The sequence below is a fragment of the Pituophis catenifer genome, unplaced genomic scaffold (assembly GCF_029215685.1).
Source record: "Pituophis catenifer annectens isolate HBS135680 unplaced genomic scaffold, rPitCat1.0.hap2 SCAF_1, whole genome shotgun sequence".
Classification (NCBI taxonomy): Eukaryota; Metazoa; Chordata; class Lepidosauria; order Squamata; family Colubridae; genus Pituophis; species Pituophis catenifer.
In genome coordinates this window covers 76,125,128-76,149,954 of record NW_027256881.1, presented here as the reverse complement: position 1 = coordinate 76,149,954, position 24,827 = coordinate 76,125,128, and the positions used below count along the sequence as shown (strand labels likewise).

General features: G+C 37.6%; 1 protein-coding gene across 1 annotated transcript in view; it reads left to right on the top strand.

The window, feature by feature from the left end:
- The window catches only part of PACRG (parkin coregulated), a 266,657-nt gene extending 243,254 nt beyond the window's left edge, over positions 1–23,403 (top strand). The window contains exon 5 of the mRNA XM_070951443.1: positions 22,973–23,403. Coding sequence (XP_070807544.1) covers positions 22,973–23,133 — 161 coding nt within the window. The 3' untranslated portion in view covers positions 23,134–23,403. The remainder of the gene's footprint in view (positions 1–22,972) is intronic.
- Positions 23,404–24,827: the final 1,424 nt, after the last annotated feature.

Here is a 24,827-nt window from a genome sequence, read left to right as displayed (position 1 = left end):
TCATTGCAAATTCAATTTAAAAGGTAGGAAGTATATTGTGCTTTCAAAAAATATCTGTAAAACAGATAATATATGCATTCTGCGGGCCATGTCATCAACTCGTCTAAATAAGGATAGACTAACTAATGAGACTAGGAACATTTAAATTAGCATTTGACCTGATGTTTTATGATGTTTTGTTTTATTTGTTTGTTTACTGGGTCCAAATACATTAAATGGCTATGCATTGCTCAAGAGAGTAGGACTAAGGGATAGATAACATTGCATTTTGCCAATACTGGAGTTTTGCCAAGAGTAATACACTGAAAATGCAACAGCTCAGTAAATAATCAGCTTCACTTAAGCATTCTAATTAAATATCATTCAATTACACAGTTGTAATCCATATCCTATTACAAATGCCAGCTAGAATATACATGCAGTTAAAATCATACATTTCATATCTCTTAGATTTTTTTCTTACAGATACTATTGCAGTTTGCAACTAGGTGATCCATGTATTATTTAGCAAACAATCAATTGCAAATATGTATAGTATTTTATCATTGATTCCATAGATCATTTCCCAGCAAAATCAGTTTTACAAAAACATCTGTAACTTGATTTTCAAAAGTTTACTAGTTTCATTTATTAAAGCTAAGAATCTCCTTTTGTTAACGAAAAAAATAAGTATCTGATGCCACATGTGGAGCTTGAATAGCTTTCTTTAATGGGAACAACTTAATTTTCTGAATTCAGATACCAAGAAAAGCTATGTTTTTTGTAAAAGTGGAAGTAAAAAACTTAAAATTTATTCCTTGAAAATGGAAAAAGAAAGCAAAGAGACCATATAATCCTTGCTAACATTCAGTTTTAAAATAGAACAAAGGCAAAAAAAAAAGGAGTAACCATTGAGTAACCATATAAAATCCAAAGCATTAGTACCCAATTCACTCTGGAATTTAGCAAGTGAGAAGAAAGAGTCAATTAAACAGAGTAAAACATCTTAGATTATGTTGGAAGAAATGTCCATCTGGGTTCAGTTCCAAGTGGGGAGAAAGACAATGGAAACATGGAGGCTGCTTGGAAAGCTAGTTTAATGGAGCAGAACCATTAAGCACATGGTCCTGGTGTAGTTGAACACATGGAGTGGAGAGTGAGTGTAATTTATACACTCTCTTGGGCATTGAACCTGAGCTTCCTGTTCCTGTGGCAAGGGCAGGTATTCTATTGGTTGCTGTAGTGGTCATGTGCAAATCCTAGGAGTTTGTCTGAGATTAGTCTGGTTGAACTGTGCTGGGTAATGAAGGGTCATGTGGTGAGTTCTGTTGCTAGATGGGTAGAGGACTAATCCTATTATGTCCTGAGGGTCAAAGTCTTTTGTCTTGTACATAAACTGGCATCAAAATATCTGCTGTGGGCAGGGAGCTGAGCTGAATTTCTGTCTCCAAGAGCATGTTTCTCAATTTCTCATCCAGGGAAATATAATATTCTGCCTTTGTAATATTCCCTAAAATATTTCATTCTTCTAAGAGGGGTGGATGCTAACTTTCTCCAATTATCCTATTCAACTGACCAAAATAAGAATTGCTAAGAAAAGAATGTGAGTTTTAAATATGGCCTCCTTTCTCTGCAGACTGTCAAGGCTATAGCATAAAAATAAGAAAATTAGGTTAAGTTTTCTTGTTAATTACTATTGCTTTTCATCTGGGAAATAAGCCTCTTTCGGGTAAAATCAATATGGATGTTAACTTTAGAAAATTGTATTGGCTTGATCTTTAACTTGACTGAACAGGAATTTTCTACCTCCCCACTGCAGTCCCTTGCTTTCTTCAAATACAGTTCCTTGTGTGAGTTCTGATATAGAGAACTGCACATAAAGAGGAAAGTGGTGGAAGTTGCTCTGTGAACTGTGCTAAGCTGAGCCAAGAAGCATCTTACAATACTAGACATTATCTTCATTTGAGAACCATTGTTTTATTAACACACCTTTTGTTCTGCAATCACATGCTGGCTAAATTATGCTTAGGATCATCCCAAAATGGGTTCAAGCCCTACATGGAAAAGGAGATGCCAGTTAGTCAAGATGATTTTAGAAGAGGCTAAGGAACATGAAACATTATTGCTGCTGTATGCTGGATAATGGAGAAAGCCAAAGGATAGCAGAAAAGAAAGGGAAAAAAAAGTCAGAATACTGTATGTTTCATTGATTGTAGCAATAACACTTAGACTTATATACCACTTCATTGTGCTCGGAAGGATGGAAGTAAATCTTGAGCCAGTCAGGATCGAACTGCATTGGGCAGTTAGCCTGCAATACTGCATGCCACCATGCCTCTTATAGAAAGTCCTTTGATTAAGTTGATCACATCAAGCTATGGAATGTACTTAGAAAAATGGAAACTCCAGTTCATCTTGTAATCTTCATGCAAAACCCATATAGTGGTCAGGAAGCCACAGAATGGACAGAATATGGTGAAACAGAATGGATCCAGATTGACAAAGAAGTAACACAGTAGATACGCTGAATATATATTAAAGGTCTCTGGCTTGGAAGAAGATAATGTAAAGATTGAAGGAAGAAACATCAATAAACTCCATTATGCTGCTGATACTAGTCTGATACACAAAAATTTGAAGGCTCTGCAACCTCTAGCAATAAAAGTCAAAAGGTGCACTGAGAAAATGGGAACAATATTAAATATTATTTATTATATTAAATTTATATTAAAGAAGATTAGCCTAATGACGAGGATATAAAACCGGCTTTAGAACATATTGAGGCTTCTGCCCTTTAGGATCAATCATCGACAATAAAGGAAAAAGTGATCAAGAAATACATCAGAGACCAGCAGACTAGAATAGCCATGAAGGCATTGAAAAAGATGTTCAGATGTGTCTATGCTTAAAAAAAATCAGAATAGTGCAGTCAATGGTATGCTCTGTGACACTTTGTGAAAATAAAAGTTGGACTTTGAAAAAACCAAATCAAAAGAGTGTTGACACTTTTGAACTTTGGTGTTGAAAAGATTACTGAGAATACTACAAATAGCCAAAAAGAAAGAGAGAGAGAGAGAGGGAGGGAGGAAGGGAGGGAGGGAGGGAGGGAGGAAGGAAGGAAGGAAGGAAGGAAGGAAGGAAGGAAGGAAGGAAGGAAGGAAGGAAGGAAGGAAGGAAGGGATTATCAAACAAATCAACCCAGAATTCTTAACTCAAAGCACAAATGATCAGATTTAACAGTCTGGATAAAATGTAATGACCGGAGAAATTGAAAGAAAGGGAAGACAAGGAAGACCAGCAGCAAAGTGAATGGGCTCAATTATAATGATGGTCAATGTACAGTACCACTGAAAGACCAGGTTAGGGACAGATTATCATGGAGAAAGTCTATCTTTGTGGTTACTAAGAATTGATGGTTGACTTGATGGTTCATAATAATCAACATCATTTTATTCTACAAAGTATTGCAAATCTCAAATTTATAATTGGAATTACAGACATACAGCTTTGTAGTTTAATAATACAATGCAGTCATGTAATCTAATATAGCTATATATGATTGTAAAAGATTTAGTATTTCAACAGAGCCATTAACTCAGTATCTTTCCTCTTGTAGAATTACTTCTGATTTAACCCAGCATTATAATATCTGCTGGTTTCTTAAGGATTTTATAAGCAGGACTCTTTAGTTTTTAAAGGATAGTAATTGAAAGATTATAATGATATATATAGGGCATGCATATCCATAGGAGTCATCGAAAGACGGTGAGTTTATGAACTTGCTTGGATGGTTGCAATCATAAATTTCCATGTAGTATAATGAATGAAATATTAATTGTGCCAAAAGATAGCCCCCCTCAGAACTGCATTAATAGCATTTAAACTTGCACATTTACATTGTTTTTCCTCCTCCATATATTTGTGCCATGTTCAGCAGTACCATTTTAGACTTTAGGCATATTATCTTTACTTATGCTGTTAATAAAAGTGCTTATTGAATTACATTCTTGCTTGCCTTTAATTTTAGAGTTACATTTTAATAACAAAGTACACTACAGTGATACCACATTGAGCTCTATGGAAATACAATTATAGAAATATAATTTTCCAGAAGATCAGTTATAAAGTCCTGTGGATGTTACACTAATTAGATAATAAGATTAGAAGGCATCAAGGAGAATAAAACTGATGCCTGGGCCTGATTCATATTTCACATTGTAAAATGAGCAAGTAAATGTATACAGTTCTTGCTGATTTATAAAGGTGGCTTGAAAAATGCTCTCTTATATATAAGATAGAGCATATAAAATATTTAATATATTAGATAGGCATATTTTTTTAAATCAGATAACAAGTTCTGTTCCATGAAATCTCCCCAGTAGAAATCCTGGGAATTCTCATCAATATGGAGAGTGCTTTTAATACTTTCTGGTGCCTTCTTTAGCCGTCTGCTTCAATTCTGATGCTGCTAAGCCACAAGCGCATCCCTTCTATAGGATTACCTGCAATCGGCTTCTTATTGAGAAATGTATGGAAGAAGAGGAATCCGAAATGAGCAAGTGAAGATGGAGGCTTTGCAGATTTCCACCCAGCAGTACAGCTGGTGAATGATTAAGTCTTACCAATGAGAAAATTAAAAGCTTTGCTCTGGGATAGTTTGTGCAGTTATGCAGGAGGGGTGGGGAGGAGACACAAAGTAATACAAGAAAATGTATCAAAGGATAAAAAAAATTATAAGATGATTTGCCTGGTTAAAATATATCTCACATCAAATCTTTCAGTAGGTTTTATTAGTTGGATGTGCTGTAAATTCAATGAGATGTTTGGAACAGTGATCTTTAAATAAGGGGTTCAGACATATGCAACAATTGTACAACTATGTACAATAGTACTTTCCTGCCAAGTGAAAGTGATCAAATGTTCCTTTCCCATTATTTAGTGGGTTTTTAAAAAAATTTTTTGCCAAGGACAAATTTGAAGAAAATAACAAGACCTCGGAAAGGATTGTTCTATCCTACACAGTACACATCTTTACAAACAGAAAACTTGTCAGAGTCATTTCATAGACTGGAATAGGCTAACAAGGTCAGCCAATGAATAGCCATAGCAACTAAGTCTGCCAATGGAGACTGTTTGGAAACTGAAACAGTATTTGCTGGAGACAGCTAGGAGTCTGGGCGTGGCTTAGTACTATAGCTCTGAGTCTGTGCAAAAGGTCCAAAGTAGTAGTCTGTCTGCTGAATTGAAACTAAAAACTGTTCTCTCCTCTGCTGTTGGTATTGTATATTTATTTCATGTATTATATTGTATATAAAGAGAAGTTAATGAATCCTGTTGAATCAGTTACCTGTGTGTGTTTTCTGGATGTGATTGCTGCAACAAACTCTGACAAAACTCAACCTGCCCTCCCAAGCATGACCTTCAGAGTGAAGCCCCTCTTAAGAAAGAAGCAGAGAGAGAGGACAAGAGGCTATTAGAGAGGCAAGGTCTTAGGGAGCTACCTGCTCCAGGATCTTCTGTTTGAGATGCTCCATGCCCAGTGTAATGCATGTGTATTCTGCCTTTCCTCAAGGCCTTATCCATGGGCTCCCATAGAGCAGCAATGGGTTTGATTAGCTGAAAGAGAAAAGCTGTGTTGTCTGCTGCTTATGGGGATTCCCTTTGGGAAGAGAGAGGGTCCTATTTGGAAGAGGAGAAGAAGGAGATTCTAGACCTTTTCATTTATACCCTGAGAGATATAAGCAGGAGATGGGGTTATGGAGTCTCCAATGTATGTTCTCATGCTGCAAAAATAGATGTTCCTTCATGCCATCCAGATAAAGACAGTGGAACATAAAGGATTTGAATGTGTCGATTTCAGAATAAGCAGATTCTTAATTCTTATATGATCTAAACCTGATAGTTGCTGTGGTAATTAGTCCTACAGGTTACTCTGAGTGACACAAGCAAAAAACAACAACAACACACCCCTCCTTTTGGATTTTCCAAATCCTTACATTGACCACAATAGTTGAGCTAGGAGAGGTCCCTCTTAAATTGGGATTAAACCATGCTAGCTTCCCCACCCTCTGACAAATATTTTATATTTCATTTGCCCTGATTTATGTGCAGTTCAATCAAAATTCTGAAAGAGTTGCTGTTAAATGGCTAGCCCTTCATAGTACATATTCTTTGAATTTTAAAATCGACATTCTTAGCTCTGGAATAGCAGAAAATTATAGAAGCATAGCCTTTTCTCTTGCTGGATATGTGATTACTTTTTCCCCTCATTTATATTCAAAAGTAATTAAAGTATAAGAATAGTGTGTGATGGTTGCCCTGTCTGAGGTGAAGCAGAAACTGCAGCCTCATTGTAGAAGAGGGTGTATTTTTTTTCTATTGTAATTTTAAAGAAGGTAGAGAAAGCATACAAAGCACCATTTCTGGAATCCTTTCCAACCTATTTACCCAAAATGTCCACAGGAAGCATCTATGCAACAAATAACATGTTACGTCTTTGTCTTTCTCCTTTTCATCAGTGTGTATGAATGTTGAACATATGCACTGGAAAAATAGGCTGAGCAATATATAATCCGGTCTGGATCATGTAACCAGAAGGGAGCAGAGAAGGTGTCACCAACACTCCAGGCAGCTACCCAGCTGCCTCTTCCATAGGAGAATTGGGAGAAAAAAAATCTGGACACCTCTCCCCCACACACACACACACAGACTCTTGGCCAGATCCAGTCCATTTTTAAACCCAGTTTTTCTTTTGCTGCTATTTCTCCCACACTGAATTTGGTCCTGTTCTGCTTAGCTTTGAGAGAGTTATTCTGCTGATTGAGAAACAAAATCCCTTGTGTCTTTCCAACATGTCCAGCTGTCTACAAGGAATATAAATCCTTCCATTTCCCACTATCCTGTCAGAACTGAAGAAGCTTCTTGGATGAGAAGTGAAACATCTTCAAAGAAAAACAAGAAAGTCCAGTTGCCTCCTGAAAAAGCACCTTTGGGACAACCATGACTTGGATGACTGAGAATCTCTACAGATACTCTATTGATACTGTTCTTCTTAATGAAAAAACAATTTGACAATAGTGACATAAACCACAAGATGCATGTGTTATGAGAATCAGGGTCAGTTCTAAGGCTCCCTTCTACCCTGGAGGTCTTCTTGCAGACATGTCTGGAGCTGGTAATCTTCAGAAGCATTCTCCTCAAGGAGCTCCAGATTACTTTCCCACGGCATCTCAGAACATTTTAAAATCGTCATCATTATCATCTTCTTCATTATCATCATTTCTGTCAAGCAGCTTGTTAAAAATACCAGAAATTAAGGGTACGGGGCCAGAATTGTATAAGTGTGTGTGTGTGTGTGTGTGTGTGTGTGTATGTGTGTGTGTTTATAAGTTTAATAAATAAATGAATAGGTCAGGAAAAAAATCAAGCTAAATTTCTGTTTTGAAACATGAATTCATAGTTTCAACATTGTAGATTTCTTCCTTTCAAATATAATTAATTGGCTTTTTGCCTCCATGTACCATTTTGCCTCCGCTATTATTACTCATTTGTCACTCATCCTTAAACCTCACTCTGCTCTTCCTCTGAATAATTAGAAATTGCAATTCCACCAGTTGAGTAGGAGGTATATTAGAACATTTCATCCAACAGAAATTCCTTCGTGCACATATAAACAGTTTGCAGGATTTGTGTCCCAAAGCAGCGGAAGGGTAGCACAGTATTACTTTCAAAGAATTTATTTGAGATGATCAAGTTGACTTTTTTAGGTCCCATCAGAACTTGCATTGCTAAACACAAATGGTTTTGATTCTAAGTGCAAGTTTGTGCATGTTCAAGAAGGAATTTCCAAGTGCATTGAAGCATAGTTCCAGTTAGTAAACTTAGCTGACAGTGCATGCCTTTCTGTGTTACAACATGACTAAACTTATTCTGGCAAACATTCAAAGAGATTACATTGTGTGGTATAATAGTGGCTTTTTTTCTATATTGCTGGAAGGAAACAAATTTTAGTAAATAGTCAATATTGATTAAAACAATCTCATCCATATCATAATGTGTCTCTGTGTGTATGTGTATGTGCAATTTCAAAGTTTATTTTCCCTTAAAAAATGAGGCTCTGAGGGCCATGAATGATAGAACCATATCTTTGAAGACCAACACAGTTTGTGAATTGCAACCCCTTTCATAATCCTGATCTGAGAGTTTCTAATGGAAGAATGGTAGGCTTGTGTTAAACAGAGCCAGGACCATATCTTGTTTTGGGTCAGAACTATATCTCAAATAGCATTTATTTTTATACAAGGAAGTGCCTTTGTATCGAAGAAGGTATGATGTAATTGGATTAGACAGCAATTCCAGAAACCTATAAAAAAAGTAATTGTTGAAAGCATAATCAACACTGTTAATTTATTTCTTACATTTGCAAAAAAAAAAAAAAATGCCATAAATGCTATTTCATCTCGAACTCTGCATATATTCGGACTGATCTACAAAGGGAATCATTAATGAAACCTTGCTCACAGATACCGCTGGAAATCTATTAAAAGTAACTGGATGGGGTTGGGATCTGAAGACTATGTAGGAAGTTGTTCTGGTTATAGGAAAATGAGGTGAGCTCCGGCGTTGTCATTCATGGAGTTTCAGAACTTTAAATAAAGCTGATTGGATTGGAGAGTGAACAAGAGCTCTCTCTATAATTTTGAGAATTTTTTGTTTTTCTTAACTAATTGTAAATAAATACTATGTGATCATCGTACGACCAAAGGTAAACCATGTGTACACAGCATTTATATTTGGAAAGGAAAAGCAATTTTTGACTGCAAGCTTTTTGGAATGGAAATGAATGACTTTCTCAAGATGAAGAAACTTTGAATCATCATTCTTTTATTGTGACTTTACTCTTAAAATAACTAGTCCAGTGAAGGCTGCATACTTCTGACATAAAGTGTACATTGATTTCTGTTGAAAAACAGAAGAGAAGCTATATTCAGCAGCAATGCCTTGCCAGCTTTAAAAAATGTAAAGAAAAATAGTATAAAGAATTATTTCCGGTCCCCTTTGCCTGCTTGCAAAGGTCAGAGTTAAGGTTATTGCCATGGATTTATAAGGAAACTCATATTACAACTGTCTGGACTATACCTGGCTTGAAGATAAATCAGCCCAGTAAATTTCCACTGCTGCCAGTTCTTTAACCTTCATAAGTACAAGTGTTCAACCCTGGTCCTGTGCTTTTTCAAAAATGGTCTCAATGCCTACATGGTCAATTTTTTTCCCCATTCAGGTTCAGATGTTCTTGGCTCTTAAGGAAGGTTTTTAAGATTACTCTTCCGGACAGCACAACATAATGACAAACAGGAAATGCTCAGCTGTTCTTAACATTATTTCTTTATTTTTTTTCTTAAAAAACAAAACAAAAACTTAAAGTTGCATAGATCAGAATTACTCTGAGAGGACACTGAGTTCCCGCTGATGATTTCTTTCTTACAGAAAGAAAGAAGAAAGAAAGAAAGAAAGAAAGAAAGAAAGAAAGAAAGAAAGAAAGAAAGAAAGAAAGAAAGAAAGAGAAAGAAAGAAATTCATTGTATCATATAATGTATTAAGTCTTGGGGCATAACTTCAATAATAGGTTCGTGACTGTGGCTTTCATGAATTTCAGGATCATTCTGTTCAGAGCAGCTATTTCTTGACACAGAAGAAGATATGTCTGGGAATGGAATCATCTTTCTGGGCATCTAGAAAGCTTTGGAATAGTTGGGTCTGCTATTTAGAGTAAGTTCCCCAGTAGAAATACTACTCTTTCCTACCTCAGATGGGATGATGTAAGAAAGCTTAGCTATGTGGGAAGGATCAACTGTACCTTATGTCTTCTTCCCACAAGTGTCAGGCCTTTGGAAATGGGAGTTAAGGAGTTGAGGTGAAATTGCCGCATAAATGTTTGCCTTTTGACCTTCACGGGAAGAAGCAACATCGCAGTGCAGTAGTTCACATATTATCAGATAATGCAAGCACCACTTTATGGATTCACAAAGAAGGTAAATGTCTGTGTTTTTAATAAGAAAAAAGTACACAATTATAATGTTTGTTTTTATTTCCTGTTCCTAGTTTTCTTTCAAGCCACTTGGCCTGCCCCTCGGCACTATTGTCGTACATTATCTTATGAAGGGAACATTGGTTGCAAATTGTTTTCAAATTGCTATCTTAAGTTACAAATTAATTCAGTTTCTTTTGCAAATGAATAGAATGTCAAATATAATTTGGTGTAAATACAAACTAAGTCACTGGCAATCAAACACATCCAGTTCTTTTCCACATAGATAATATTTGCGGTTTTGGTATATGAGCTTTCTTTTTGTGTAAATTCCAACAGATAACATACAGGGACAAAATGTGATCCCTCTGGCTCTTTCAGCAGGACTTGTGCCTAGCTTCATTGTTTTGCAACAACAGTACAAACACTGTACCAAGGCCACTGAGAATTTTGTTTCATGTCTCTGTCTCCTGCTGAGCAGGCTATTTGGATTGTTGGAGAAGAGCAAATACTTCTAGCAATAATCCAAAGATTTTGTTCCTCCCCTATTGGTCTTTTCCTGAGATGAATATGTTTGCTGAAAATCAGATCCATTTTTTTAAAAGAAAATCTTAGACTGGAGCGTTATTTTCAGCGTAACACTCCAATTTAAAGCAAAGCAGAAAAAGAAAGGTTTTGATTTAAAAAGAACTGCCTTTGATCTTAAATAATGATAAGGGCTGCTATCTTGGTTGATTCTGAAGTGACAATGCATGTTAAGCAATAGCAATTTACATGGATTCAGCCTATTTCAAATGCAGACAAATTGTTACCAAAACGTATGTTATTTAGTTCTTCTCTCAAGTTACTGAAATTCATATGACCCAGGAGTGTGCCACAGCCGTATCCCACTCTACAGAGTCAGAGTCTAGGAGTGTGAGACAGGGTGGGGAAGCACAATTATATCACCCAGCATCCACTGCAGTATCTTAGCAATGTGGAGAAGTTAGTGTGCTATATGACATATTTCCAGTGACTTCATCATTGTATAAGGGTGATGGAGTCACTAGATACGTCCTGCACTGGGGAGAATGATAACAGCTCAGAATTAAAACACTTGGTCTATATGGGTTGTTGTTTTTTAATGAAACTTGCTCCAGGTTAAGTTGTAAGCATCTGTACTCATAATAAATTCTATTCTATTTCAAGAGGTTCAGACACAAAAGGAAATTAAAGGAAAACTTTACCTGTTAATCAAGTGACACTGGCAGAGACATTCAAAAAAGCAATTGCTTATTTCCCCTTTCAGTGGGCTTTTAAAAAGAGGAAGGACTTGCTCCATTTTGTCTTACCTTTTGTATTTGCCCCATTGGCACTCATTCCCATGTTTTTGGGCTTGGTTAGAGTTCCAGAACATAAATATCCAAGTTATGATTAAGGAATTGTATACCAAACTAGGACCAATTGGGCTAGATGCAGTGTAGATTCAATTTAATGTTATGATCTGAGGTCTATGTGCATCTGTGCATGTGGAACTTCCTAGTCAGGGAGACTAGCAGCTGAGATCTTCAGAACTAATCTTTCTCTCTTCTCTTTTTCCCTATCTCTGTACTTTTCCATTTCCTTCTAGTTCTCTGACTTGGTATACATAATAAAGATTCAAATTCTTAATGAATCAACAACATATACCTGGGAGGGGAAAACCCTATTTATTTATTTGTATCCCATCTTTATTATTTTTATAAATAACTCAAGATGGTGAACATATCCAGCATGCCTTCCTCCTCCTATTGTCCCCAAAACAACAACAACAAAAGCAACAGTGAGATGGGCTGGGCTGAGAATGACTGGCCCAAAGTCATCCAGCTGTCTTTCATGGCTACGATGGGTCTTGAACTCATGGTCTGCCACTTTCTAGGCTAGTGCCTTAACCACTAGACCAAAATGACTCTTTTAGCACAAATCTTTCAGCTCAAACAGTTACCAAAAGGAGAATTACTACTTACCTCTTCCTAAGTGAACCAAGTCTGAGAAAGATTTCTTTGAAGACAAGTGACTGATGGTAACACTTGTTGGATCTGATACTCCTATGAAGAAGTTGTAAAAGGAAACATTAGGATTAGGAGTGGAACATTTAGAGATCCCCTTCATGGGAACAAGCAGGACGTAACCTCCACATTCTGTGCCCCATAACTAATTCTCTATTTTAAAAGGTATCATTCTAGGAAATCTCATGCTTCATATCTCTCAGACTAATAAGCCTCCGATCAGGTGTAGTCCTTTTTACTTAGCTAGAGATGAAACCATGACCTGAGTCAACAGAAGCCTATATACATTTATGCATTTTGGATTATACTTGCTTCTATTTTTTTACTTTCCTTCCAAAGGTAGGGATTTGGGTGACTATTCATTCATTGGGTGATTATTCATTACGTACACTCTTCAGCCAAAATTAAATACTTTTTAGGGCTTTTCCATATGCAGTCTTTGACCAGCTGCCATTCCCCAAGATAGTGGTTAATTTTAAAAGTTGAGCCAAGTTTTTCTAAGCCTGTATCAGTTCTTCTAAAAGCACCACAAGCTGGATTTACTTTCCTTCCTTCCTTCCCTCGCAAAGGTTATGTTTTGTGGGAACCCTGTTAAGTTTGCTCCTCCTTTTCCATGCCTCACAGCATTTGGACACATGTTTTCTCAGCTCTTGCATTCTCCATCTGCTGCAATCGATTCTAGGAAAGGAATAAGGATAACCTATCAGTGAAGTTGATCTTAAACCTTCTGATTAGTTTCTAGTCACTTTCACAATACTTATATAAAAAAGATAAGCCTGCTTGATTTTCCTGATTTATATAAGCAGGAGTTATCAGCAAACATAGTCTCAATCCTACTTGATTTCAAGTCAGTTTCATAATCCTGGTTAAAAACAGTACTTAGCTTGATTTTCCCTGCTTTGAAAGCTGTAATGCTTGCTTCATCTCATTTTCCAGCCCCTGGACTAAGGGTGTGGCTACTTTTCTTCTTCCACACATAGCTAGAGGTTTTATATTATATGCTATAATCATGGTTAAAGCTATTGTGAATCTGGCTGCAAAAAAATGCCCCCTGCCAGGCTGTCCTTCCTGCATCACAACTAGCAAAGGCTTTTTAATAAAAAAATAAATAAATCAGAATGGTGCTTTCTCCTTAACAATTGCAAAGGCTTGCTATGTTGTTGTAAATGGCCAGACGTAGCCACACAATGAAAATGTGAATGGGAGATGGGCTCTAGGGTTTTTCTCTTTGTTTTTTGAGGAATGGAGGCAAGAAGGCTTTTGTTGCTGACGGGCAGGGACAGCTCAGTGGCAAAACACTAATTTTTAAGAAAATAAAAACTCTGATCATTTGCAAGGAGAAGAATTCCGCATTCATGTTCTCAAGCTTTTAAGTCTGGAAGAAATGAAAACTGTTGAACTGAAGAGCAATAGAAATTTGGGCGAAGATGATAGTGAGAGTGAATATTGAATCACCTTGTGGTGTGACAGTGAGAGAGATATTATAGATAGACGGTTTGTCCATAAAATGGCTGGATCTGGGCATCTGGGCTCCTACTTTTGTTAAGAAAAATATTTAAGATGGAATTTTGCCATCTATTTCAAAGGCTCTTCAGAAGTCTCTCTTCTTTTCAAATAGAGGCTGGGCAGGCTCAAACTATTAAAATCTTGGGAGGTGAGTTTTCTGTCTTTCAATCATTCCAGTTTCAATTTATTTCTTCCATGATGTCTGAAACCTTGAGAAAAAAACAAGTCAGCTGCAAGGTCAAGTGTGCTGTCACTGATTTAACAGATGTTTGATCACAACCAGAAGTTTAAACATCTTGAACAGACAACTGTCACCCCTATAAGTAGAAGTATAAGAATATCTATAGTACATTTTCATGCTAAAGAACCTCTATAGATATTAACAGATTTTATTCAGTACTGGAACTCATTTCCTTCTAACAAGCTTTATGTCCAGCAGCAATCTTTTCCATGATGTTCTAATCTAAACCAATAATTCTCAACCTTTTCCTTCTTGGATCCCACTCATTTTATTAAAAATTCAGCCAAAAGGGGGTATAAGTTTAAATGCATTCTGAAGGTCAGGAAACCACTTACTGAGACAATAAAGTACAGCAAAAATATTTTAATAATATTATGTCCCAATTCAGACTTGCTTTTTTTCTTGTTTCTTCTCCTTTCCGGTAAAAGAAAATTTGTAAATTGGGTTTTGCTGTAAAGATAAAATATTTCTTGTGGAAGGGGGTAGAAGGAGACATTTCTATTTTTTAAAAAAAAGGGAGTGGGGGAACTTCCAAAGAACAGAAGCAAATCTAATTTACACCAATCCATTTACTATACTTCTCTGTATCTTTTTATCCTTGCCTGCCATCCCTGCTTCTATCACATCCATACGGCACCTAAAGAACTGTCATTATTCTTTAAATTTCTCACATTACTTTCTTTGAGGATCTCATTAACTTCATCCATCCACCTCCCTTAGTCTTCCCCTTCATCTTGACCCATTCATTCTTCTTTCATATATCTTCAATCAGTTTCTTTATAATCACTCCATTGGCTTTGCTTCTTTTGTGTTAGTCACTGACTTTTGAATTCAATCCATATTCATTCATCACTCATTTATACTTAACCTTACTTCTGCTTGCTTAATTACATCCACTTTTTAAGTAGCCGATTTGATTGCATTTAACTTGTATGTCTCTTGACATACTCAACTCTCATTTCCATATAAGAAGTGGACAAAAGCATTCTTCTCCAGATAGCCATTTTTTCCTCCTTTTACATTCATTTCTCCAGACAAATTATCCATGTTCTTCTGTTTTTCTGCATCGTAAATGTTCTGCATCTAATTTCCTTATCCTTGGTAAATGTCCTACCATGATATACAAATTCATCTCCTTCGTTTGTTTGTTTGTTTTTTGCCATTTATATACAACTTGAAATCATTCAGTCCATTTTCCATTCAATTACAATTATCTTGGTCTCTGAAACATTGTTAGAGCCATGCTCATGACTGCCTTGTGCAGCATACAAAATTTTGCATACATTCACATCCACAACTGACACAACATTAAAAGCATTAAAAGTTATGCACAGTATACATTCATCAATAAATATATTAAGCAATGAGTGGAATTTTTACACTTGTTGTCTTACTATGTGCTTAGTGTTGAACTATTCACTATGTATTCCATTTATTCTTAAATATGCTTTATTTCCATCAAAAAGCCCTCTTGTGGGATTCGGCAAATAGTTCCAACTCCAAAATCCACAAAGTTTTAATATATTTATATATTCAGACATGGCTGAAGAAACAAATCTCTGATCTGCTCATTCCCTCTTTGGCATAAAGCCAGACTGCATCTCTGAAAATTTTGCTCAGTGTCACCTCTCATAACATTTCCGTTGAGATTTTATTACAGACCTTCTGGTTACTCTGAAAAAAAAAATTCCTCCATAATTTTTCTTTCCTTCTTACTGTATTTTCCTTTGCAAACTGGAATGGTAACAGTATTTTTAAAATTATCAAATACAGTTACAGACTTCCCATGAACCCTGAGAAAGTTGGATAGCCCCTTCATGATCAAACCAGATTCATCATTTAATGTTTCTCCTGTTACACCAACTGCACTTTCAGTCTTTTTCAATGTTTTCACAGCAATTTTTTTTACTTTGCTTTTAGCAACTTTTACTCCATTTTTTCTTACATACTGACATTTATACTATTTGTGTCATTTTTACTCTTCAGCATTTCATTCTCTTCCTCACGGAGAATATTCCTTCCAACCTTACCTCACATTAATTTCATCACCAATAATTTCCTCAATTTTCTTCTTGAATTGTTAGTCTTGGGAGGTACCTTGTTGAGCCTTTTTCATCCATTTCTAAATCATTTTTATTCCATCAATATTGATCTATATTTTCTCTCTTTTATTTCTTTCTTGTTCTCTTTTATTATATACTTTGCAATCATCTTTTTTGCTCCTTGTACAATATAATTCCCGTCTTCATTTTTACAGCAGTGTTTTCCTTTTATGCATTATTTCTCTTCCCCAGTCTCTTTCACATCATTATTTCACCAAGTTTTTTCATACTTTCCTTTAGCACAGCACACTTCTATGGCATTCTGTAATGTTGATGCTATTCACCAAACCATCATTTGCATTCAGTCTTGAATCTCCAAATGTCCTAATCATTTTTGTATCCCGTCATCTTGTTCTTACCTATCTATTTATGACATTTAAAATAATGATTCCTCAAGCCTATCCCATTTGTTCAAAATGTTGTACAGTTTTTCTCCAAAGTCACCTGTGAATCTTTGATTAGCACCATTGATTGGATCGTAATATGTAACTATCATCAGCCTGTGAATTCCTATTTTCATGCATCGTTGCACCGACATTCCTCAGTTCTGGGACCTTCACTCATTCACCTACTTCTAGATGGCAGTGTTTCTGATCCACAGTTTACCTATTTTATTCTTAATTAAAGCCACGCCTTCATTTCTTCCACTCCACAAGATCAGATCACTTTCATTCAGATCCATTACATATTTACCTTATCTTAATTTTACATGTTTTTCTTTCTTTCATTTAAGGCACTAATTCATGCACCTCTTACATTCCAACTCACAATCTCCAATATGCTACACTCATCAGTGACCTCGTGATCTCCTCTGCCTATGCTGGCTTGATTGACATTTTCAAATAATGTTTTTTTGAAAAATTCAAAAAATTCAAATTTAAATTCAATTATGAATCTTAGTTACACTAATTTAAGAGCCGTGGTCGCACAGTGGTTAGAATGCAGTATTGCAGGCTAACTCACTGCTCACTCCAGGAGTTTGATCCTGATCGACTCAAGGTTGACTCGGCGTTCGATCCTTTCAAGGTCAATAAAGTGAGGACCCAGCTTGTTGGGGAAGGGGGGGTAATAGGCTGATTCTATAAATCGCTTAGAGAGGGCTGTAAAGCACTGTGAAGCTTTATATAAGTCTACATGCTATTTCTTTTGCTATTGCTACACTCATGCCATATGCAATATTTCTTGCTAACAGTAAGGACATAGTGCTGGTCATTTTGGATAAGTGTCAAAAAAGCTCATTTTACTCCAAACATGTTCACATTATGCTATGTAATCTAATTTAAAGATTATTTGCAACTCAACATATTGTCATCTCATCTCTGCAAGGGGGAAAGAGGTACTTGCAGTGTACTGATGCAGAAATGTTCTCTTGTGGCAATGGCAATGGCAAAGGATGTCTCCTCAACCAAATCGCCCGGCAGTAGCCACTGACTCCTATTGGTTCTCTATAGTTTCAAATTAAGGATTGCCTTACCTCACCATCTGAAACAGTTCTTAAGAGATAAGAGAACAGAAGCTACCTTTAAATATAATAAGCACCTTTATGCAGGTAATAACAGATGCCTTAATCTAGAAATTGTTGATTATCTGAGCTCTCACTATTTCTAATTCCAGAGGGCTAAATCAGCAGTTCTTTTATGTGTTGAATGAGGTTTTTTTTCTCCCTCTGCATAGTAATAATAACTGTTCTGCCTCCCAGGACAAGATCCTTTGCTTCACACTGTGTCTGCTAGACATTTCACTTTGGGAGCCTGGCAAGACAGATGTGGCCTCCAAATTTTTCTTCATGTTGATTAATTCTCTGCCACTGAGGGAAACTTCAGTAAACAGCTTGAATCCAATCCAGGTTCTGGCATCATAGAGACAGCTATTTCTTTTTAGTTACCCACATGTTCACCATACAATAAATAACCCAGAAATAACATTACATGAGAGACAGGCAGGCTGAAACTGTTGTGCATTGGTGGCAAGTTTTTATCCTCTCCCCTCTTTGTGTTTTCATTCTAATTATTATTATGACTGGATACTTAGCCTTAGGTGTGCTGAGGAAATCAGTATGACTCATCTGTCGAGTGCTGGCAAATGCTGGGGTGGATGTTGTCCTGGTGGGTTAATCATTCCCAACTTTGCCTTAAAGATTTGCTAATTCCTATAGCTGTGCAAAGCAGCTATTGTGGGCTTAGTGGGTGACTTCTTTGCTGAAATAGCCTTTTGGCAATGTCGCTTATAAACTGGGTCATGAAATTAGAGAAAACAATAGCTGTCTTGAGGAGAGGAGCCTGGCACACAGCATACATTGTCAGTAACGATCGTCTGAGCCTCATTTGGTGCCATTCTTTATGCAGCTTCTCTTAGTGTCAGATTCTTTCACTTTTATTATTATTCTTCAATCCTCCAAGCCGCAATATCTTCTACAGCAGAGTGATTTTGCTACTCTGGCATCTTTCCCCTAATTTTCTGGACAGGAACAAACTATTGGCACATCTCACATAAGGACGACTGCAGTGGTTGTTAATTCCCTCTCCATCCAATACACACATATAATTCTGCGTTTCCTTTCTGTACAATACCTAATATTTGAGGGGGAGAGGAGACTAGGATCCATTACCAGGATTTAAGGAAGTCATCCTCCTTAAAGTCATTTTGGGAAGGTTGAATCGCGGTATGTTTTGGCAACCATTGGCACCAAATGACACCCCCCCATTCCCCGGCAAATGATGAGCAACTTGTGGCCTACATGCAGCTTCCCAACTCCAAAGGAGCTGCATTCTGTAATGAGATCTCTCCTCCTCCTCCTCCTTTTCCTTGAGCACCAGAATAATGATAGCACTGGGTATCTTCAGACTGAAGTAGGCATACCATAACTATTTTGAGATGTTGAAAACAACATGCATCTGGCTTTGGAAGCCTGCTGTTTTTAAAAGGCCATGCCCTTCTCTATCAGCCCCTGACTTTGCCAAGCAGAGAAAATGGGGACTGTCTTGAGACTTCCCCAGCTTGATGCTCTTGGAGTATCCCCAGTGGTGTGCCTATAACTAGAATGTAATCTGCAAGCTTGACCCAATGTGTCCTTGAACGCCAACTTTTTTTTTGAAAGAGTTGTTTAAGTTTCAAGTCCTAATTGAATGCTCTTCCTTGCTCTTTTCCTAACAGATCAGTGATGCCCATGCCATGCCCAAGATAAATGATCTCAAAGGAGAACATGTAAAGATCTGAACATGAGGGAGACACTGTGATATAATCTTTATCTTATGATACCTATGGATCTCTTTGTTCTACTTCAATATATTTATCTAGTTTTTTCTACTTCTGAAATATTTTATGCTGAGAATGTCATTTTAAAGACATGAAATATCTTTCTGTAGTTTAACTTTAGAGACTAAGTGGTAGACTGTATAATACTTGCATGTAGCAAAGTGACTGGATCCAGGGCCAATCTGTAACTTGTGTTAGCTTGTTACAGCAATGAAATCAGGTCCAGCCTTGAAGGTCATTATATACTGCTCAGTTTTCAGTAGTATCGTCCTACTGGATCAGGGGTGAAATGCTACCAGTTTACACCAGTTTGACCGAACCGGTAGCGACGGTGGGTGGTTGTTCAGTGAACTGGTAGCAGTGATAGAGCAAGACTCCTCCCACCCACCTAGACGACATTATTTCCTGGTTTTAACCAGGAAGTAACCTGTTTTTGATCCTCTGCGGATGCGTAGAAGACTTTGTGCATGCGCAGAGGATCCAAAATCACATGTGATGCACACACACACACTTCTGAACCGGTAGGGAAGATAAGTAGATTTCATTCCTGTACTGGATGTAAGGGTTGAAGCAGAAACCAGGTCAGAGAAGGGCACTGTTAAATGCTGAGCAGGTCCACGCCAATCTTAAGGCTGGGAAAGGAGTGGCTAAGAGTCTGTTAGCTCAAAAGAAGAGGATGAAAATGCATAAGATTTAATCTCTGGGGGTGGCAGAGATATGGGTTTGATTTCTATATTCTCTGTCTGTCTGTTCTTCTGCATATACTGTGTATGACGTCTTTCTAGTTTACAATGACATGTATCCAGCAATGTGAAATCACTGAAGTTTTTGCTACTAATTCATGAATGTGAGGTTGAGTTTCCAGAAGAATAAATATTCATAACAATGCCTGATTCTGTATGGTCCCAGAAATATGAAGCCCAGTTTTCTCATGGTTAGAATGGGCAGGGAATCATTTTTGAAGGGCAGAAACAGATGGCACCACTCCCTTTTAATCCCGTATTCACCTTCAAATGAAACACACGGTGTGTTTCTCTGCTGAACTTTGGACACTATTCTCCCTTTTATGTTGTCTTGAATCCTTCTGTCCATTTGAGCTGCGGCTAGAGCAGGGGTCTCCCAACTTGGCAACCTTAAGACTTGTGGACTTCAACTCCCATAATTCCTCATCCAACCATGCTGGCTGGGGAATTCTGGGAGTTGATGTCCACAAGTCTTAAAAGTTGCCCAGTTTGGAAACCCTTGAGCTAGAGCATTTCAGTTGACTGTAGGCTAATCTCAGCAATGTATCAGCTACTTTTCAAAGGCAAGGTTGCCTCTTCAACCTAGTCAATGCTTACCCCTGCATTCTAATAGCTGCTATATCTCTTTTCCCTGCCTCCCTCCCTCGCCTCTCAAATAACATAGCGGTTAAGATCTTCACTTAGATACAGAAAGTTTCCAGTTTAAAACTTAACAGAAACATTGTTTAATTACAGTTTTCCTTTAAAAAAAAAATCCAGGAGTTTGCTGTTTAAAAAATTCAGATACCTGAAGCAGAAAAGCGTCAGCTGCAGCTCCCAGACAGAAAAGATTATGTGGCGTCTTTCTTAGTTTTGTTGACTTCTCTAATATTGCTACTGGAATGGATGAATTGTGTTAGAAGAGCTCTTGAGTTTTATGGTTTAGACACCTGTCTGCTATTAACAAAAGTGAGCTCACTTAATGTCACATGAGCCATGAAATAACCTTCCAGCAGTCACCTCTCCAGACAGGGTTAGAGCCAAATATATAAGAGATTGAAAAAGCCAGTATCTTACTGCCAAACCTCTAAATCATCCAGTGTTTATTGCCAAATTATTTTTGGTATGATTCTGAATATACTTCGGCTTCAGGAGTTGTAGGATGCTCCCTTATATGGCCATGATTTATGAACATTATTCCAGCATTGTCCCACCGACCATCACTGAAACTGTACAGAATATTAATTTAGAAGTAATTTATGTTTGAGATTGATGTCACTTTTCTATATCTTTGAGACCTATTTTCAAATACATGTGTGTCTTCAAAATCCCAGGAAAAAGATAGTTGTCTACATTTTACATGTATTTCATATTTGCACCAGTATCTAGAATGTTTTTACTTGAATGTCATCTTGCAGCAAATATGTGTTCCCAATAAGCTCTTGAGCTGCCTCACTGCAGAATAGATGAAAAACACTGCTCTCGCACAGAACTTCCAATAACGTCTATTCCTGACTTTGACTTAATTCAATACATTTTTTGTTCAGAAGAAAATTGGGTGAACCAAGATTATATTGTATTTTCTTCAATAGAAGAGTTTGTAACAAACACAGCATCTTCTTTGCCAATTCTGCTGTCTTGAACTCAGTCTCCCTAAACAACTGGTTCTGGTATTTGGCAGCGGCCAAAATAATTTGTTAGGTATCCAGCTCTCTTGCACTTCACTCTCAACTGTAAGTTAGAAAGGAGCTTCAGACCTGAGGCTGAAACCTGCCTGACCTGATATCTAGAACCAATTTATGATTCAGAATCTTCCTGGTATCATGAAGAATATTCTAATACTGTCAATTTCATCAAGAAAGCAGGAAAAGGCCCAGCATAGTGTTAATGAGCAGGGGTCTCCAACCTTGGCAATTTTAAGACCTGTGGACTTCAACTCCCAGAGTTGAGCAAAGCTGGCAGAGGAATTCTGGGAGTTGAAGTCCACAGGTCTTAAAGTTGCCAAGGTTGGAGATCCCTGCTAATGAGGGCAGGACGGCCATATGTTCTCTTTTCCTGGAACCATTTCTCCGTTTGAAGAGTATCCTATGGAAATCCAATTTAAATATAAAAGGGTTAATAAACTAGGAGAAGCCATGGTCTTAAGGTTAGCCTGAAAAATAAGCAAACAAAGCAGATGCCCAAGTCCTTTGGTCCTTGTTTTCTTTGCTTCAGTGAGATGTATTTTCCTGTGCAATATGGCAACCAGATCTGGTTTACGAAATTAAAGGATCATGACGTAGCAGCAAAGTCAGACGAATAACAGTTATTTCTAAAATTTGTATCCGTGCACTAAAATTAGCATAAACAAATATGATGCAAATAATTTTTTATCTCCTTTCTGGGTTAGTCTCCCCACCCCCATTTTTTGGCAATAGTCTCGATCGACTGACAATTTCTGGTAGTATAGCTATTATAATAAAATATACTACTTCCTTCTCTTTTGTTTCTAGGCTTGGCCTTACTCAGAACTAGTTGACTGCCTCAGTATCAACTCATTATCAAGCAAGGTTGAACCTGGACCAAAACATTGGCATGGATATGAAGTATCAGATTCATGGCAATGTCCCTACAAATAGATACTTAGATATTGGGCAGCTCCCTAACTTACGTAGGAGGGAATGCCTGGAGCTCTGGGTTTCAGGCAAACTCTACAGTAACAAGACGCATTTGAAGTGGCTCTCCTTTTCTTCAGTCTCTGTACTCCTTCAGTATATCCCCATTGGCATACACACCTAGAGTAACCCGTTGGTTGGCAGAACATGCTCTCCTGTCAGCAAGATGGCTGAAAGAAACTTTGCAGTCTACCTGACAGGTTTTTGCTGAATAAAAAACCTTGCAAGAAGATAGACCTGTATTTGTTTTAGGACATTTCCTGCATTTCTAGTTGTACCAAAAATGAGGAAGAAGTTACCGAATGAACGTACCGTTAACATACACTAACCTATGACATGTAGCAGAAAAAGGTGGTATTAGGTACAATGGATCCTGCTAATCTGTTTTGAAAACCCCCATGGTGGAGCACCCACAACCACCCACAACTAATTTTTTTTCTGTCTTTTTTTTTATTTCAGTGAACTCTGGCGATGGCATTGATTATAGCCAGCAGAAGCGAGAAAATATTGGAGACTTAATTCAAGAGACACTGGAAGCTTTTGAGCGCTATGGTGGTGAAGATGCTTATATAAACATAAAATACATGGTCCCAACTTATCAGTCATGCCTGTTAAATTAGCAAGGATGATGCCACAAGCGCTTTCTAGCTCTGTCTAATGTATTGGCACTCATTCCAGCCCCCCACACCCCCAATATACTAAAAAAGCAGCTTCTGGGACCTTAGACTCTTTAGCTCTTCAGTACAAATGTGAGCCTGTCTTTCCAATGCATAAATAGTGCCTGTTTCTTGGATTACAATGGTGTGCTGTGCTTATTTGTTTGGTGAAAGAATTGCTTCTTTATCACAAAAGCAGAGCGGAGCGGGTGTCAGAGTCAAACCTTCATTTGTACGGACAATAAAACTATAATTTTCATACGCAATTCGGCAATTGCTCTTCTGTGTCCGCTTGCCCTGGAGGCGATGTCCCAGGCTGTAACAAGGAGAGTTTATGCTGACTGCTTAATAGGAGAAACAATTGTTCAGCAGTGGTTCTCTAGCAGCTGGGCAGAATAATGGGCCCCGACTTACAATAAAACTGTTGAGCATCTCTATGAATTACAGGAGGGACTTTTGTGCAGCCCATTAGAAAGCGCCTTCATAAATGTAATTAATGAGTCAAACACACGTGTCGTCCAAGCTTCCAGGTGTTTGCCTTTTTTCCAAAAACAGAATGCCTTCTTATTTCTTTCTTTCTCTCCCCCTTTTTTTAAAAAAGTAGCATGACAAGAAAGGAAAATGGATCTGCCTGAAAGCAAAATTTTATAGTAAGAGTGTTGCCCTGTGGTTTGTCTAGAAAGGCAATAGGTGTTTGCAAGAATTCTAAATCTTTGTGACTGGCTATTTATAGGATTCCTCCTCCAGGTTATCTACTGCTTCTGTTGGCTGAAGCATAAGCACATACCATGTTTATGATGTATAGGCACAACATTTTTTCTCAGGTATGACAGGCCTGGCTAATGAACTGGCAGCTTGCGAAGGGGATCTGGTTCCCCCCAAAAAGGTAACTGCTGGCTGCTTATACCAAACAAGATGTTGTTTTTTAAAAAATGCCTGGCAGATGTTCCTATCTGGAGACCGTATCTCTGTTGTCCTATAGCATAGGCGTCAAACTCACTGCGTCACATTGATGTCACGTGATGTATCATGGCAACTTTTGCCTACACGGAGCTGAGGTGGGCATGGCTTGCGTGTGATGCATCCGGCCCGTGGGCCGCCAGTTTGACATTCCAGTCCTATAGTGCCCCAATTCCATAGCCATTGAAGATTGTACAGAGAGAATCAAGTGCCACCATTTCTGCCATCCTTACCCATAAAAATTGCAAATTAGATGGGGAATAGAAAGGAAGGCAAGTGGCAAAGCTGCCTACGCTGTGTCCACATCGAGCTGACAGAAAAACTTTAAGAGCGCTTTACAAATTTAAAAATTAAGAGTCTTTTTTAAAAAAAAATGTTTGAAATGATGTTTTTCACAGGCACAACATAACTCAGGAGTGAGCTACATGTGACTCCCCAGATATTGCTGAGCTCTGACTGCCAGCACCTCTAGCCAGCACCCACAATCCTTGCGAATAAAAGATTTAGTTCAACTATAGCTAGAGAACTTTCACTGTTATTTCTGTTATAGAAGCAATATAACAATGAAGAATACAAATGGGGTTTCTTGGCCTTTGGATTATAAGTAGCATAGTTTAGAGAAGTGCCTGCATTAGACCATAAGAAAAGCTCTCCACTCCAGCAACTAATACTTTTCTGTTTTTGAGAACAATGGCATT